The 13,814-nt window shown below is 35.0% G+C and overlaps 2 protein-coding genes across 8 annotated transcripts in view; one reads left to right on the plus strand and one right to left on the minus strand.

Annotated features, from left to right (window-relative positions):
• Positions 1–13,814, minus strand: part of LOC139814052 (dual specificity calcium/calmodulin-dependent 3',5'-cyclic nucleotide phosphodiesterase 1) — a 100,289-nt gene that overhangs the window by 65,867 nt on the left and 20,608 nt on the right. For 3 of the 7 annotated variants that reach the window (XM_071780015.1, XM_071780014.1, XM_071780011.1), the window contains exons 1-2: positions 11,682–12,032; positions 5,708–6,344 (exon numbers count right to left, since the gene is read on the minus strand). The exons of 2 other annotated variants lie outside the window; for them this stretch is intronic. In XM_071780015.1, the coding sequence (XP_071636116.1) occupies positions 5,708–5,945 (238 nt within the window). In that variant the 5' untranslated portion in view covers positions 5,946–6,344; positions 11,682–12,032. Of the gene's footprint in view, positions 1–5,707; positions 6,345–11,681; positions 12,034–13,814 lie in introns of those variants that run through there. 2 more of the 7 variants (XM_071780008.1, XM_071780007.1) reach the window with 2 other exon arrangements.
• Positions 1–13,814, plus strand: part of LOC139814050 (probable ATP-dependent RNA helicase DHX34) — a 58,575-nt gene that overhangs the window by 9,258 nt on the left and 35,503 nt on the right. The window lies entirely within an intron of this gene.

Genomic DNA, 13,814 nt, shown 5'->3' on the forward strand with positions numbered 1-13,814 from the left:
ATTAACGTAATTAATGGATGAGGATAGTATCGCGCCGAAATACAAGGACTGTGATATCGTTGCAAACAGACCACCGTTCGGTATCGATCGAGAAGGATGGAGCCATGGAGAAAGCTCTGCTATCGGCATTTTAGCTGGCAAACAGCCAATCTTCGTATTTTGGCAAAGAGTACCGACATGCCTGTTCGTCGTCACGCTTTCGTATCCGCCGCCATCCGAAGAAATTCTTCTCGATGAAGCATGCATTTTATTTAAAAAATGCTCAAGTAAACGATTCAGTAAACGACGTTCTAATACATGCTGCCAATTATCTAAAATTGGTGGATATTTACTTCAAGAACAATCATTCATAAAGAACAATTCATTTAAAAATCAAATTAAGGTATGTGTTCTGTGTGTATTTGTATGTCAATATAAGGGTGTGTGCGTGCGTGCGTGCGTGCATGTATGTATGTGCATGGCAATATAGACCGAAAGCAGAAGAGAAGATATATATATTTGGATACCTACATCTCAAATACGCCTTAGGATATCTGTCCAATTTATAATATACATTAATTCGTATAATGCCCGAAGCATTACTCAGATCTTTGTCGAAGCTTAATTAACACGTCGTTCCATCAAACTAAAATGATTACGCGCGAGACCTATCTGAAATGAACAACCTTGCAACTATCATGAAGTACGATAATACAATATAAATCGTGTATATATATACTCGGATAACATAATGCCTCACTATTTCGAAATTATCAATATTATAAAAATATATTCCTGTCAGTCTGGCGCATCAATCTTGCCTTATGAAACAGTTAATAAATGATTGTGAGATTCATTAAGTTTCTATATATACGTTGCAAATGGCACTGTTCAACTTGATGACCCTCTATGCGAGAGATAGTGAGGCCCGGGACTAATTAGGCTCTTTCTTTGAGTCTGTCATTCCGAGTCTTTTCTAAATTATAAAATCCCCGCGGCAAATTTCGTAGGATGCTTAACAGTAAAAAGTATGCAAGAAAACTTTCGCGAAAAAGTAGGACAGTTCTACTTTTTCATATAAAAGAGAATTTTTTACTATTTCGGTAACTCACATTTTAAGTAAGCAAAGTAAGAGTTTTGCTAAAAGATAATCAGTCGTATACGAATGAAATAAAGCAACTTTCTTCGTCTGTATTTGCTAGAAAAAAATACACAAATTATTCATTAAATAAAGATTATTGTTTAATAAGTTTAAGAAATTATAGAAAATGTTGCAATAGGTATGTATTAAAATAAATTAAAAACAAAATTATACTCATATCATATCTATAACGTATATTATTTATACGTTCTTGTGATTGTCTTGGGCTTTTTAATAAGCTATCAGCTATATATTATAGCTATAAAAGGAACAAATTATAAAAGATTTTTACGGGGTCAAATATAATGCGCCATTTTCATCAAAGATACGATTATAGACACACAGAGTGCTTCATTAACTATAATACATCCTATCTTGGCAAGAGAAAGCAGAATGAAGGATTGACGATCGTTTATATGAGAGTTGAAAGACTTGAAAGATTTCGTTACATAATCGCGCATTCGCACATCACATCTATTTCTATATATAGAATTCTCCGACGATATTTTTCGACACAACTTTCGACAAAATGATTATGTTTCTCTGCGAGTAAAACTCGCTAAAGCAGTGTGCTTCCATTTACGAATAAGTTCGCGTTCGCTGTGGCTTACGACGCGGTCGACGATGCCGCGATGGGTACATAACTAGCGAATCCGATGCGAAGAATAGGAAAAAAAATCAATGCGTTTTTTCCGTTAAACGGACCGGTATTGTATCGACATATGGCTAATACGCGAACGGAAAAATGTCGATCCAATAATACCGAGAGCGCGATATCGCGCAAATACGCATCGCGCGCGCGAACGATGGCTTCCATTGGAATGACGTCGTCACTGGCGCACGTAATCCCATTCATCTTGTCACCGACTCTCTAAATTCTCGTCGATATCTGCCGCCCAACTATCGCATCGTAGATAGATAGATCGTTGGTGCATTTCCCTGCTCCAATCGTATTTTATTGCTAGAGCTAGACTATCCTCAAGCCACTAGGATAAATTGCAATTTCATCGTCCGGTAAATTCGTGGTTATTTCTATATGCAGAAGATTCGAATAAGATAATTTAAACACACACACACACGCACGCACGCACGCACGCACGCACGCACGCACGCACGCACACACACACACACACCGTTGGTTGATCGTCAAGATAAAGCGCGCAAACCTAATGCAGACTCTGTCGTTGATTAACTCTCTGGTTTAATTACACCAACGGCCGATTTTTGCTAAGCAAATTGATACGATCGTCGGCCGCGACAAAAATGGTAAATATAGTTATAGCGCTGAAAATGATTCGAATCATTGTCAGGTGAATAAAACGCGAATAGTATAGTATATTAATAAACAGTGAAACAAGCACTAATAATGTACTACAATAAGTACTGCATCAGATGTATATACTATTTCGGACTAAAGAATGGTAATATTTTTGTACACATACCGTAATTGATTGTAGATAATTATACACTTAGATTATTTATCCTCAAAGATTAAATAATACCTATGTATTATTTTGTATTTCTACCAAAGGGATATATGCATCTCTTACGTGCCAAATTTTAACTATAACATATGTTACCGCTAGAGAACTAAAGATAACAATACCACTTACACGTAGTTGTGTTCGTCCAGAGTATCGTATTTTATTTTCTGGATCAATCACCGAGATAAAAGATTTTTGTGCATCTTTCGATGATTTGGAAATTTTGAAAATTTCAAAAAAATGGTATACGAACGCATTGAAGACAATTCAAGTTGTTGTTATTAAAATATAATGTTTAAAAGCCGTATAGCTGAAGAAATGTCTCCATACTCATACGCGATCGACTATATTGAGTTTATTTTTATAGAAACTATCGCATTTAGAACTCTCCAAATCTCCATGTTTCCGCAGTCTTGTACAAGTGTCTACAAATGGCTAACGAGGAAGAAATATCGTGGTTCCGCGAAAACAAGGTCGGCGAAAAATATTCGTTTACGAAGAGAAATGATGCTATTATCGTCTTTTAAAGCAACCGTACAAAATGATACCAACCGGAAAAGCACGAGACACCAGTATATTCGTCTAAATGATAAGAATAGCGCGCTACCCGTAACAGAAATTGGAAATCAATATTTAAACCCATTCTTGAGGTGTCGTGACCAAGCTGGATTTGCGTGCGGTACTGAATAGATAAGAAGAGTACCAGAATAGTGTTACGAAGCCGTGCATCCTTATCGAAAGGAAACGTGTCGTGGATTACTTATTATCGTTATTTTCTATCGTATAATAAATAGCTAGCGGCTTAATCGTCTGCTTAAGCGTGTGATCAGATTTAACACGATATGCAATCGCAGAAAACTCACAAAAGTCTGTATCCATAACTTTTTTCTCAATTATACCTATCAAATTCATCGTTTTAATTTCTATAAATGTTGCGTTTTATTCCGCAGTTTCCAGTAGAAAATAACGTTAAAGAGAAAAGAGCATATGTAGGAAAATGGAATTATTGTTAATTACATGAGCCATATATGATATACGAGCATGTAACACAATCAACCGTACACACGCACACAACGCTCGAAATAAAATTTAAAAGTAATAAAATGAGATACATGCAGAGAGAGAGAGAGAGAGAGAAACATCGACCATAAAGGTTTTAACGTCAAAGGATTGCTTTTATTTCTGCTTTTGTAAAACAATGTAATCGTATCACGAAACAAAGTGATTTAAAGTTTTAGTAAAATATCGAGACAACGAATGATTAATTAGTTTGCATTTCATACTGTTTTTAATATTTCACATATCGCGCTTGTTTCTAGCATTTGCGTGCAAGATACTAAAGAAGTAATTTAATTGGGAACTTGCAAATACATCTCGTAGGAAAATATTTGCGTTCTGAGAGAAAATATCTATCCCACAAAAGAATATTTTCGACACGCGAATTGTACCAAACAAATTCATGCATGCTGTCCTATCATATAAGCGAATAACGAACTACACAACGGAAAAGCAGGCAGTAACGATATATATCTCGACTATCTTATTTTACGGTAGAATAAATGTTGGCAAAGTTGAGACTCTCGGCATCAGTCTTTAAATTCTGTTTTTGCATTCGGGCCATGGCAAATTTATCTTCACGCTTGGCAACTTGTGAAAACTCTCCACGAAAATACGTGACCCGTGATACACTCGACGTCGACTTTGTTTCGGTTTATTCGTCCCGCTTTATTTCCCTTCACACACGACCTTTCCTTCGTAACTATTTCCAACAGTGGTTACCCAATAACTACCCAAATTTCCTCGCGCGCGCGAGTGCATGTGTGTGTGTGTGTGTGTGTGTGTGTGTGTGTGTGTGTGTGTGTGTGTGTGTGTGTGTAAGAACGGGGGGGGGGGTAAAATAGTACTTGAATTCTGAATATTATTCACGTAATCGCGTCCATGGCATGCTTTTTTCCGATTCTTTTTTCATGAAAAAAAGACTATGCATTCTATAAAGCGGATTTATATAGACAAATCCAACCCATCATATTAAAAATCAATTCGACCACCAGTAATGGTGCCCCAACCGAATAAAAGTTAATTTCGGTGTTTCCATCTTCTATTATTATTGTTCTAATACAGGTTATTGCGATAAATATTACCACATGTCTCAGTGGTCGAATTGGTACGACACTCTTCACGGAATGGGAAAAGTTCCAGGTTCGAATCCTGCCTGAGGTAATATTTTTCGCAATAAATTTAATTATTTAAATGTGATGCTTATATATATGTATAAGTATCAAAGATTACATCAATTTATACAGACCAAATCCTTGGTTAAAAAGTGTGTCTTGACGATAATTGAACCAAATCACGGTCGTATTGTCTTGACGACTATAATGACCAATAAAGTCGATTAATATTTAATAAATTATTGCCAGTTGGGCCGATTCATACGTCTTAGTTTTATTATTTCGTACTGGCGAACAATTGCATTAAATTAGATAAATATTTAGATTAATAAGATAATATAAAGATTAAAATGTATTAATTTTTAATAGTAAGGTATAATATTTCAAGTAACTGTTTGTTCCGCCAATGATATTTAATAAAATAAACACAATGTATTCCTTTCGACAACAATTGGCAATCAATATAAATTAACGCTTATTCATTCGACGTTTCGACCCAGGCTTCGGGTCCTTCTCAAGTAATCTAACGAAAAAATATATAAAAGGCATGCGGTCAATAACATTGTCAAAAAATTAAAAATACAAGAATATCGTCCGTGTAAATTAATACCTAATAAGGGAGAAAGCAGTGTCGTCGCGACATTCCCCGTATAATATTGGTATAATATTGTCTGAATACAAGCAAATATTCGCCTATCCGGCTCCATCCTGCTTTGCCTGCTACTTCCATTGTTAATTCAATTTCATATTATTTTAACACAATACTTTAACTATTAAGTACTTAACTAATATTTCATTAAATTGGTGTTTAATATTGATTCTGGAATATTTTGATAATTATATATCTACTGTGAATACTCTGCAATTACCAATTGATTTGAAGAATAATTTTTCAATTGATACGAAATCGATTTGTATCGCTTAACAATTACCTATTGTATATGTCGCGCCATCAAGCTGGAACGTGGCGCTCTTGCATTTCTTGAAGAGTTTTTGGTGCGAATGAGTTGGAAGCTTCGGTAAAGGAGGTGGTGGTGGTGGTGGTGGTGGTGGTGGTGGTGGTGGTGGTGGTGGCGGTGGCGGTGGCGGTGGTGGCGGCGGCGGCAACAAAAGAGGCGGAGGTGAGCCCTCAGGACCGTGCTTCACGACACTTCTTTCACTCTGGCTCATTTCTTATTAAGGCGGAAAGGAAACGTAATCACAATCTCTTCGCCTCGCTCCCGATAGCAAAGCAGATAAGCAATTTGTCGTACGACTTTAATCGTTGGATGCGTACATGATTCAGAATACTATGGCACTTACTAAGTGTTCTCAATCGTCGATCTCGACACGATGCGATTGTGATCAAGTAATGTCATAAATTAGTTTCCTTATTCGTTTCCCGCGAAATTATTATTCTCATTTCTCTTCCTTAGTAGGCACTTGAATTGCAGGCACTTAAATTTTCAATTCTTAAAGAGTTGTCTCTTCTAATCTTCAATCCCATCCTGTTAATGTAATTTTATTCTGCAAAAGTTCTTCCCGAGTCCAATAGTTCCATACAAGAGCAAAGTATTAATTTGCTCCAAACTAAGATTTTATGCGAATCAAATTTAATATAGAAATTTGTATAATTAGAGAAATTAATCTCTCCTATTGCCAAAGGACTGAAAGTCTTTAATTCATTCCAATGAAAATTCCTGCGTTATAATAAAAACAGATTTGCGAATCAATAACCCCTAGATCAATATCAATGGATTTTAAGTACTTTCACGAGACTACTTAACGTAGTCTATCTCCCTCTCTATCTTTATCAACAGAAAGAGTTATAAAGTCTTGATGAGAATAAAGAGTTTCATGTCACTGATGGCTATGGGTTACATATATACAAAATAAAATACATAAATTTTTATGCTGCTCAGATAAATATGTATATATTACGGATCGATATTCTTAAAGTAAACTATATTCACTGGAGTGTGTTCTCTCGAGGCATATACTACAGAATGCGAGTATTCATGTACTTTGAAACGCTTAGAACAATCCAATTTGCGTTGAACGTAGGGCCATCTGCGCGATGTTGCTATTTTTGCCGTACAGTAGCCATTATATTAATGAGATAACAACGTTATTCACGTGTATTCATATAAACCAAATAAAGTTATTTGAAAAATCACAAAATTATCCTCTATTATTTAAAAATGTAAAGCGATTGTTATAAATTTAATTTACATTAATTTATAATTTTAGTCGGAAAATAGTCATTTAGAAGTTCCTTTAGAATCAAGATAAATTTCATTATTGTCTCGTCTCGTATATTGAAATATATGTATATGTATATATATAACATGAGAATAATGCATTACATAACAATGACAATCAGAAAAATCAATTACTTGAGATTAAAACTGCGTGGAAAAAAACTATTCTAAAGTAATTCCATTTTCTCCTTCGACGGTAGAATTACATTAGCATATAATTGTATATAGTTAGGAGAATTCAGAATATATCAAAATTAAAAAATTAAAATGTTACAGATAACAGAGAAATACGTGAGATAAATCGTGCCGATTTGAGTTTGCCAATTGTTCAATTTGCTCGATACTCGATATACTCGACGTACATCCTGTGACGTCAAATTCATCACAAGCTCGATACCAATAAACTCATCCTTTTCATCGCCATCTTATACCTCGTGTTTTATACTTCGTCATCGATTTCTATCGCGGTGAAAAAGAATAATGATTGAAACTTGGGGGGAGGGGACGGGGGAGATCCATCATTTGTAAACCGGTGCAGATACGTAGAGGCGATTATATGTCAAGTTTTGTCTTTTTTTATTTTGTTACATTTACGATCGAGACAAATATTGTTTGCGTGTATGGAATACAAATACCTGGAATGACATCCACATTTTTACGTCTTTTCGCCAAACCAATTTGAATTTTCACGACATTCCACGGAACGACCTAGAAAATCTTCCAACATTCTCACCATCCTTGCATTCGAGAAATTTATCACGCGTTATATCACTTATGGCATATAAGCACATTTTGGAGAACCGAAAAGCAGACGAAGAACCTCGCTCATTTTATTAAGGGGTTTTGGGCCATGAACGCACTTGTCTTCTATATATGGCATTTGCAGAGGAGGTTGACAGAAATAATAATACCTAATATACATATATAGCCCCAAGTCTCAAAAACGTGGGAAAAAATACTTTTTAGGATGTAAATTTTGCATATTTCCATATGTAATATTAGTTACGTGGCACTAAAAACTTTATACACTATTTAATTTAAATATTATAATGTCGCTAATTTTATATAAAATAATATATTTTATAATATCGTCTAGACTTCCCTGCGCACGTCTTATAAGTTAGCGGAACAAAGTGAGCAGAATTGATTCTAATTAATATATTTATTTGTTGCTCATTTGTTGCTAAAAAGTTGCCAAAGAAAAAAATTTGTTGCTCTGTAAGTTTTCTTAAAAAACGATGTTCCGCTAGAAGAAGATTAAGTTAGCGTGACAATATACATATAATAACAAAATTACACATAACAATAACGTAAGAATTTGTTGCTAATTTGTTGCTCGCAAAATAAGTATAAATAACAGCGAAAAACTTCAGCGTGCGGACAGTTATAAGAGTAAAGTATCAGAAAAAAATTTGTTGCTTGTTTAAATTTGGTACTGGCGTATTGTCAGAATTTGTTGCTCTCGAAATATCCGAGTTCCGAATTTGTTGCTTGCAAAATAAGTATAAACAATCGCGGAAAACCTCAGCGTGCAGCTAGTTACAAGAGTAAAGTATTGGAAAAAAATTTGTTGCTTGTTTAAATTTGGTACTGGCGTATTGTCTGCATTTGTTGCTCTCGAAATATCCGAGTTCCGAATTTGTTGCTTGCAAAATAAGTACAAACAATAGCGAAAAATCTCAGCGTGCGGACAGTTATAAGAGTAAAGCAGTAAAGTATCAGAAAAAAATTTGTTGCTTGTTTAGGTACTGGCGTATTGTCTGAATTTGTTGCTCTCGAAATATCCGAGTTCCGAATTTGTTGCTTGCAAAATAAGTACAAACAATAGCAACAAATTCAGACAATACGCCAGTACCAAATTTAAACGAACAATAAATTTTTTTCTAATACTTTACTCTTGTAACTAGCTGCACGCTGAGGTTTTCCGCTATTGTTATACTTATTTTGCAAGCAACAAATTTGGAACTTGGATATTTCAAGAGCAACAAATGCAGACAATACGCCAGTACCAAATTTAAACGAGCAACAAATTTTACAAAATTTACTCTTGTAACTAGCTGCACGCTGAGGTTTTCCGCTATTGTTCATATTTATTTTGCAAGCAACAAATTTGGAACTCGGATATTTTAAGAGCAACAAATTCAGACAATACGCCAGTACCAAATTTAAACGAGCAACAAATTTCTTTCTAATACTTTACTCTTGTAACTAGCTGCACGCTGAGGTTTTCCGCTATTGTTATACTTATTTTGCAAGCAACAAATTTGGAACTTGGATATTTCAAGAGCAACAAATGCAGACAATACGCCAGTACCAAATTTGAACGAGCAACAAATTTCTTTCTAATACTTTACTCTTGTAACTAGCTGCACGCTTAGGTTTTTCGCTATTGTTCATATTTATTTTGCAAGCAACAAATTTGGAACTCGGAGATTTCAAGAGCAACAAATGCAGACAATACGCCAGTACCAAATTTGAACGAGCAACAAATTTCTTTCTAATACTTTACTCTTGTAACTAGCTGCACGCTTAGGTTTTCCGTTATTGTTTATATTTATTTTGCAAGCGACAAATTCGGAACTCGGATATTTCGAGAGCAACAAATTCAGACAATACGCCAGCACCAAATTTAAACAAGCAACAAATTTTTTTCTGATATTTTACTCTTATAACTGTCCGCACGCTGAAGTTTTTCGCTGTTATTTACACTTATTTTGCGAGCAACAAATTAGCAACAAATTCTTACGTTATTGTTATGTGTAATTCCGTTATTATATGTATATTGTCACGCTAACTTAATCTTCTTTTAGCGGAACATTGTTTTTTAAGAAAACTTACAGAGCAACAAATTTTTTTCTTTGGCAACTTTTTAGCAACAAATGAGCAACAAATAAATATATTAATTAGAATCGATTCTGCTCACTTTGTTCCGCTAACTTATAAGACGTTCCCTGCGCCCAAAGCACTTTCCCGTAGTGACGACGTATAACGAACAAACTTATTGGCTTGTTCGGCTAAGTCCAGGCCTGCGGCTGGTTTGCACTTTTCGGCCGAAAGAAAAAGAAGTACTCAAACGTAAGAATCAAGCTACCATCAGAGCATATTGAAGATATTTTCATATCATTTGCTAACAGTTCTTATCACAGAAGGTGATAATGAATAAGTATTAAGACTGATACGTGTACCGGTCATAACTTCTCTTGTCCCAGAACTTAAACTTATTTTTCTAACGATATATACACAACAACACTTACAAAATGGCATATAATTCAATGTTGTGCGCCAATGGTCCATTTTGGGCGAGGTTTTTTCTGCGCGAATAAACATATTCATAATAGTAATTACAATGCTTCTACTAATGAGGGACACATCCGCGTATCTAGTTAAATTCATATTTTCTGCACATTGACAGCTGCCATTTGAGTTTTTTTTGTCCTCCTCGTCAGTCTTTCTCTAGTTCTTTGGCCGATTTTTTATTTATAGAATTCATTGTTTCGTCATAAGCTAGTAAATTTCTACTTTGACTGAATTAGATTAAACGCAAAACTAGATCGCGTAATGTAAATACAACGATGCGATTAATTAAAACGTGTTATTGAATGAAAAACCAAACTCTTTATATATAGCATTAAACTGACTGTTGTTTTGAAGAAATTTAATTCGTGAAAGCAAAGCTCCGATTTCAACGGCTAATTCGTGCTAATTTAGGTCGAGTGTAATGACAGGCAGAACAATAAAATTAAAGGGAACGGATGCGATGCCTTATCATTGTTGCACGACAACAATTTTCGAGCTTAGTAGTTATTACTTTTGCGTCAAGAATATTCGTGCGATTGTATATTAAATCAATCCGCTATAGCTGTTATTATTTTAATTATTTGATACATATCTTTTAAAGTCGATCAACATCCGGCGCTTCGGCAACACGTTTATTATTAAAATACTCTACTTTCGTTAATAGAATTCTATAGGCAGCTTTCTCTGTACAGTCATTTTTTCTCAGAGATGGAGGGGAATTTATTTCTCTTTATATTTATATAAATTTATATATAAATACATGAATACTCGCTTATTATTATGTTAAATACGCATATAAGAGAAGACATATAAGTAAGAATATTGTAACAAAATATTTAAAAATTTACGGAAAATTTTATTCCTTTACGTGATCCGCAATATTTGCATTATTAGTAATAGGTATTAAGTTCATTAATGTATATTTAAAATTAAATCGAATTTCCCTTAACGTAATTGATATGCACGCCTGACTGACATACATGTTTATAGGTAGATATGTACTATTCCAAAAATGCAAAAATTACTGTGTAAATAATAAAAGTGTATAAACAATTTTTTTTTAAGTAGATTACTTAAAATACTTAAATCATCAAAACTCGACGAAAACATTCTTTCGTCGAAAAAACATTTAGCATTATACATATATCCATCCTTTCTTAATTTAATCAATATAAAGTACTGTGGCAGAATAGAGAATGCCTCGAGATTAACTCGTAAAATTATTAATTAAGGAACAAACTTATAAGAAGCAAACTATATGCTCATATAATTATTAAGAAAAACATTGGGGCAAAAAAATGGCAACTATAAAGATTAAAATAATATACATATGATATGTTTTGCAAAAGATATCAAGATGGATACATACAAGGCGTAATAAATTATTATTTTCGATACACCGCTCCTTCATATCAAACACTTCACTAGCTTGCACCATTAGCTTGCACCATACCGATGACTTCAATCTTCCTACGTTCGCACGTGGCATAAAGAAAAAAATTAATACACGAATCCGCGATATCAACGTTTCTGCGTCGCTCCAATAACGATTCGACAATACCTAAGTCTATTTCTTGTATGAGTTATACATATTTGTAAATTTCGTGTGCAATAATCGGACGATTATATTCGCGCGCGACACGAGCAAAGTCAGTAAAGTCAGAAAAATACAGAATTTATTTTCTGACGCAGGTTCGCGAACGCGACTCCACGTGCCACGGTCCGCGATGCGACTCGAACGCAGCTCGAGAGCTCACCTCGAAAAGCTTGCGCAAGCGTGCAGCGATGCGGCTCGACGAAAGCCAATCCGCGTAAGCGTGTCTCCATTCGTAAGGGTTACAACAAAGAGGAAAAGAGAACGAGAGAACGGAGAGCGAGCGGAGTGCACGCAAGCACTCTCGAGGCACTGCTTCGTACCTATAAGAAATTCGTTCTCGTATAAGAAATTCGAGTGTATGCACTTTTCGCAAAGAGGGACGAATGTGAGCACGGGCCTACGCCTGACCTTTCTAAGCGATGCGATGCACTAAATCTCCCGACTATACTAGCGTCGGTAAACGAATTATTTCTCCACGTTGACTTGCTGATTTTAGATTCTCGTCTAACAAACGCTCTTTTGCAAATGCTTTTTTGCATTCTTTGTGCAGACGAACTTAAAATGTTTATTAAAAAAATTAATAAATTTACTTACTCTTTGCGCGCACATGATAACAAACATATAATGCATGCATCAAGTTTACAGCATTACGAAAACTAAAGTGACCAACTCTTCCGATACATGTTATATGTTATCCTATATCAATGCACATCTTTTCGTAAAAAGAAAAAAAAAGATACACATCTCAATTAATATTATTGTGTGTATACATAAAAATCACTCATAAATTGGATCGCAAAAAATTTATTTCTTAAAAAGATAATGGGACGTGTATTCGGAAAGTAGTACGCATAAATTTCGAGGGACTCTATTTGTCTGCAAAGATAAAGCCGGACCTCTAAATTGAAATAGCTCTTGGCTTTATTAGCGCTTAAGCGCGCTAAGCGCACCGTTCTTCAAGCCTCGATATTATTATCGAAATTTGAGCTGCGTAAATCTAAAGAATCGCACGTTGGATTTGTCTAGTCTATATAGAAAATAGCACACGGCATGATTGCCAGAAATTATCACGCGATTTATATCTCTCAACTAGTCGTCGTTTACTTCAATTATGTGCCAAGAAAAGAGCTAATATTAAGTACGGTAAGTGCAAGCTAAAGTAATCGTATTGCTGGAGACCTAATAGAGAGTATAGAGACTTATAAGGCGGCAGTTCTCTCGTGCAATGACCGCGGATACTTAACTCCTTTCAGCTATACTCGCACTACATCCTGCCCACCCGCTATATACGAGTAGCTGATGCTAGTGTATCGATCTAACATTTATAGGACAATACGTAAAAAATCCTTAATCGCAACTAATATCTTTCTTTCCCTAGCTCCCTCAATAGCATGTTACATGGCACGCGTTGTCTATTATATATATTTCTTGCTTTATAAATGCATAGAGTTATTTGCGGGACTAATCAATTGTAAGAAAATTTGATATTGTCGCTCATATCATTTATGCCAACAATAAATGTCAGTCAAATCATGTAACAATAGCGGCCCATTCCCTTTTATTGTTAGTTCGCCTTTCGTTGGTAGTGTTAGTAGTGTTACGTGGTACATTATAATAATACATCTGATAAAAATGATACAATAATGTTTTTTGCGAAACTGTAAAACTGTATGAAGATTTCAGATAAATGCCTCCGGGATACGGGATACGGGATACGGGATGTATAACGATATTAATATGATATTATTACTATTTCGACATGGTTGTGTCGAATCGATATGATATTTACTATATAGATACCAGTGAGAGGCACTGAATTGTGGAATTGAAAAGAAATGAAATAACTGTACATCAGTGACGAGTAGACTTTCCTGGCGGCTGATATAAAATTGCGCGCGATCAGCT

This window comes from Temnothorax longispinosus, chromosome 6 (genome assembly GCF_030848805.1).
Source record: "Temnothorax longispinosus isolate EJ_2023e chromosome 6, Tlon_JGU_v1, whole genome shotgun sequence".
NCBI classification, from domain to species: domain Eukaryota; kingdom Metazoa; phylum Arthropoda; class Insecta; order Hymenoptera; family Formicidae; genus Temnothorax; species Temnothorax longispinosus.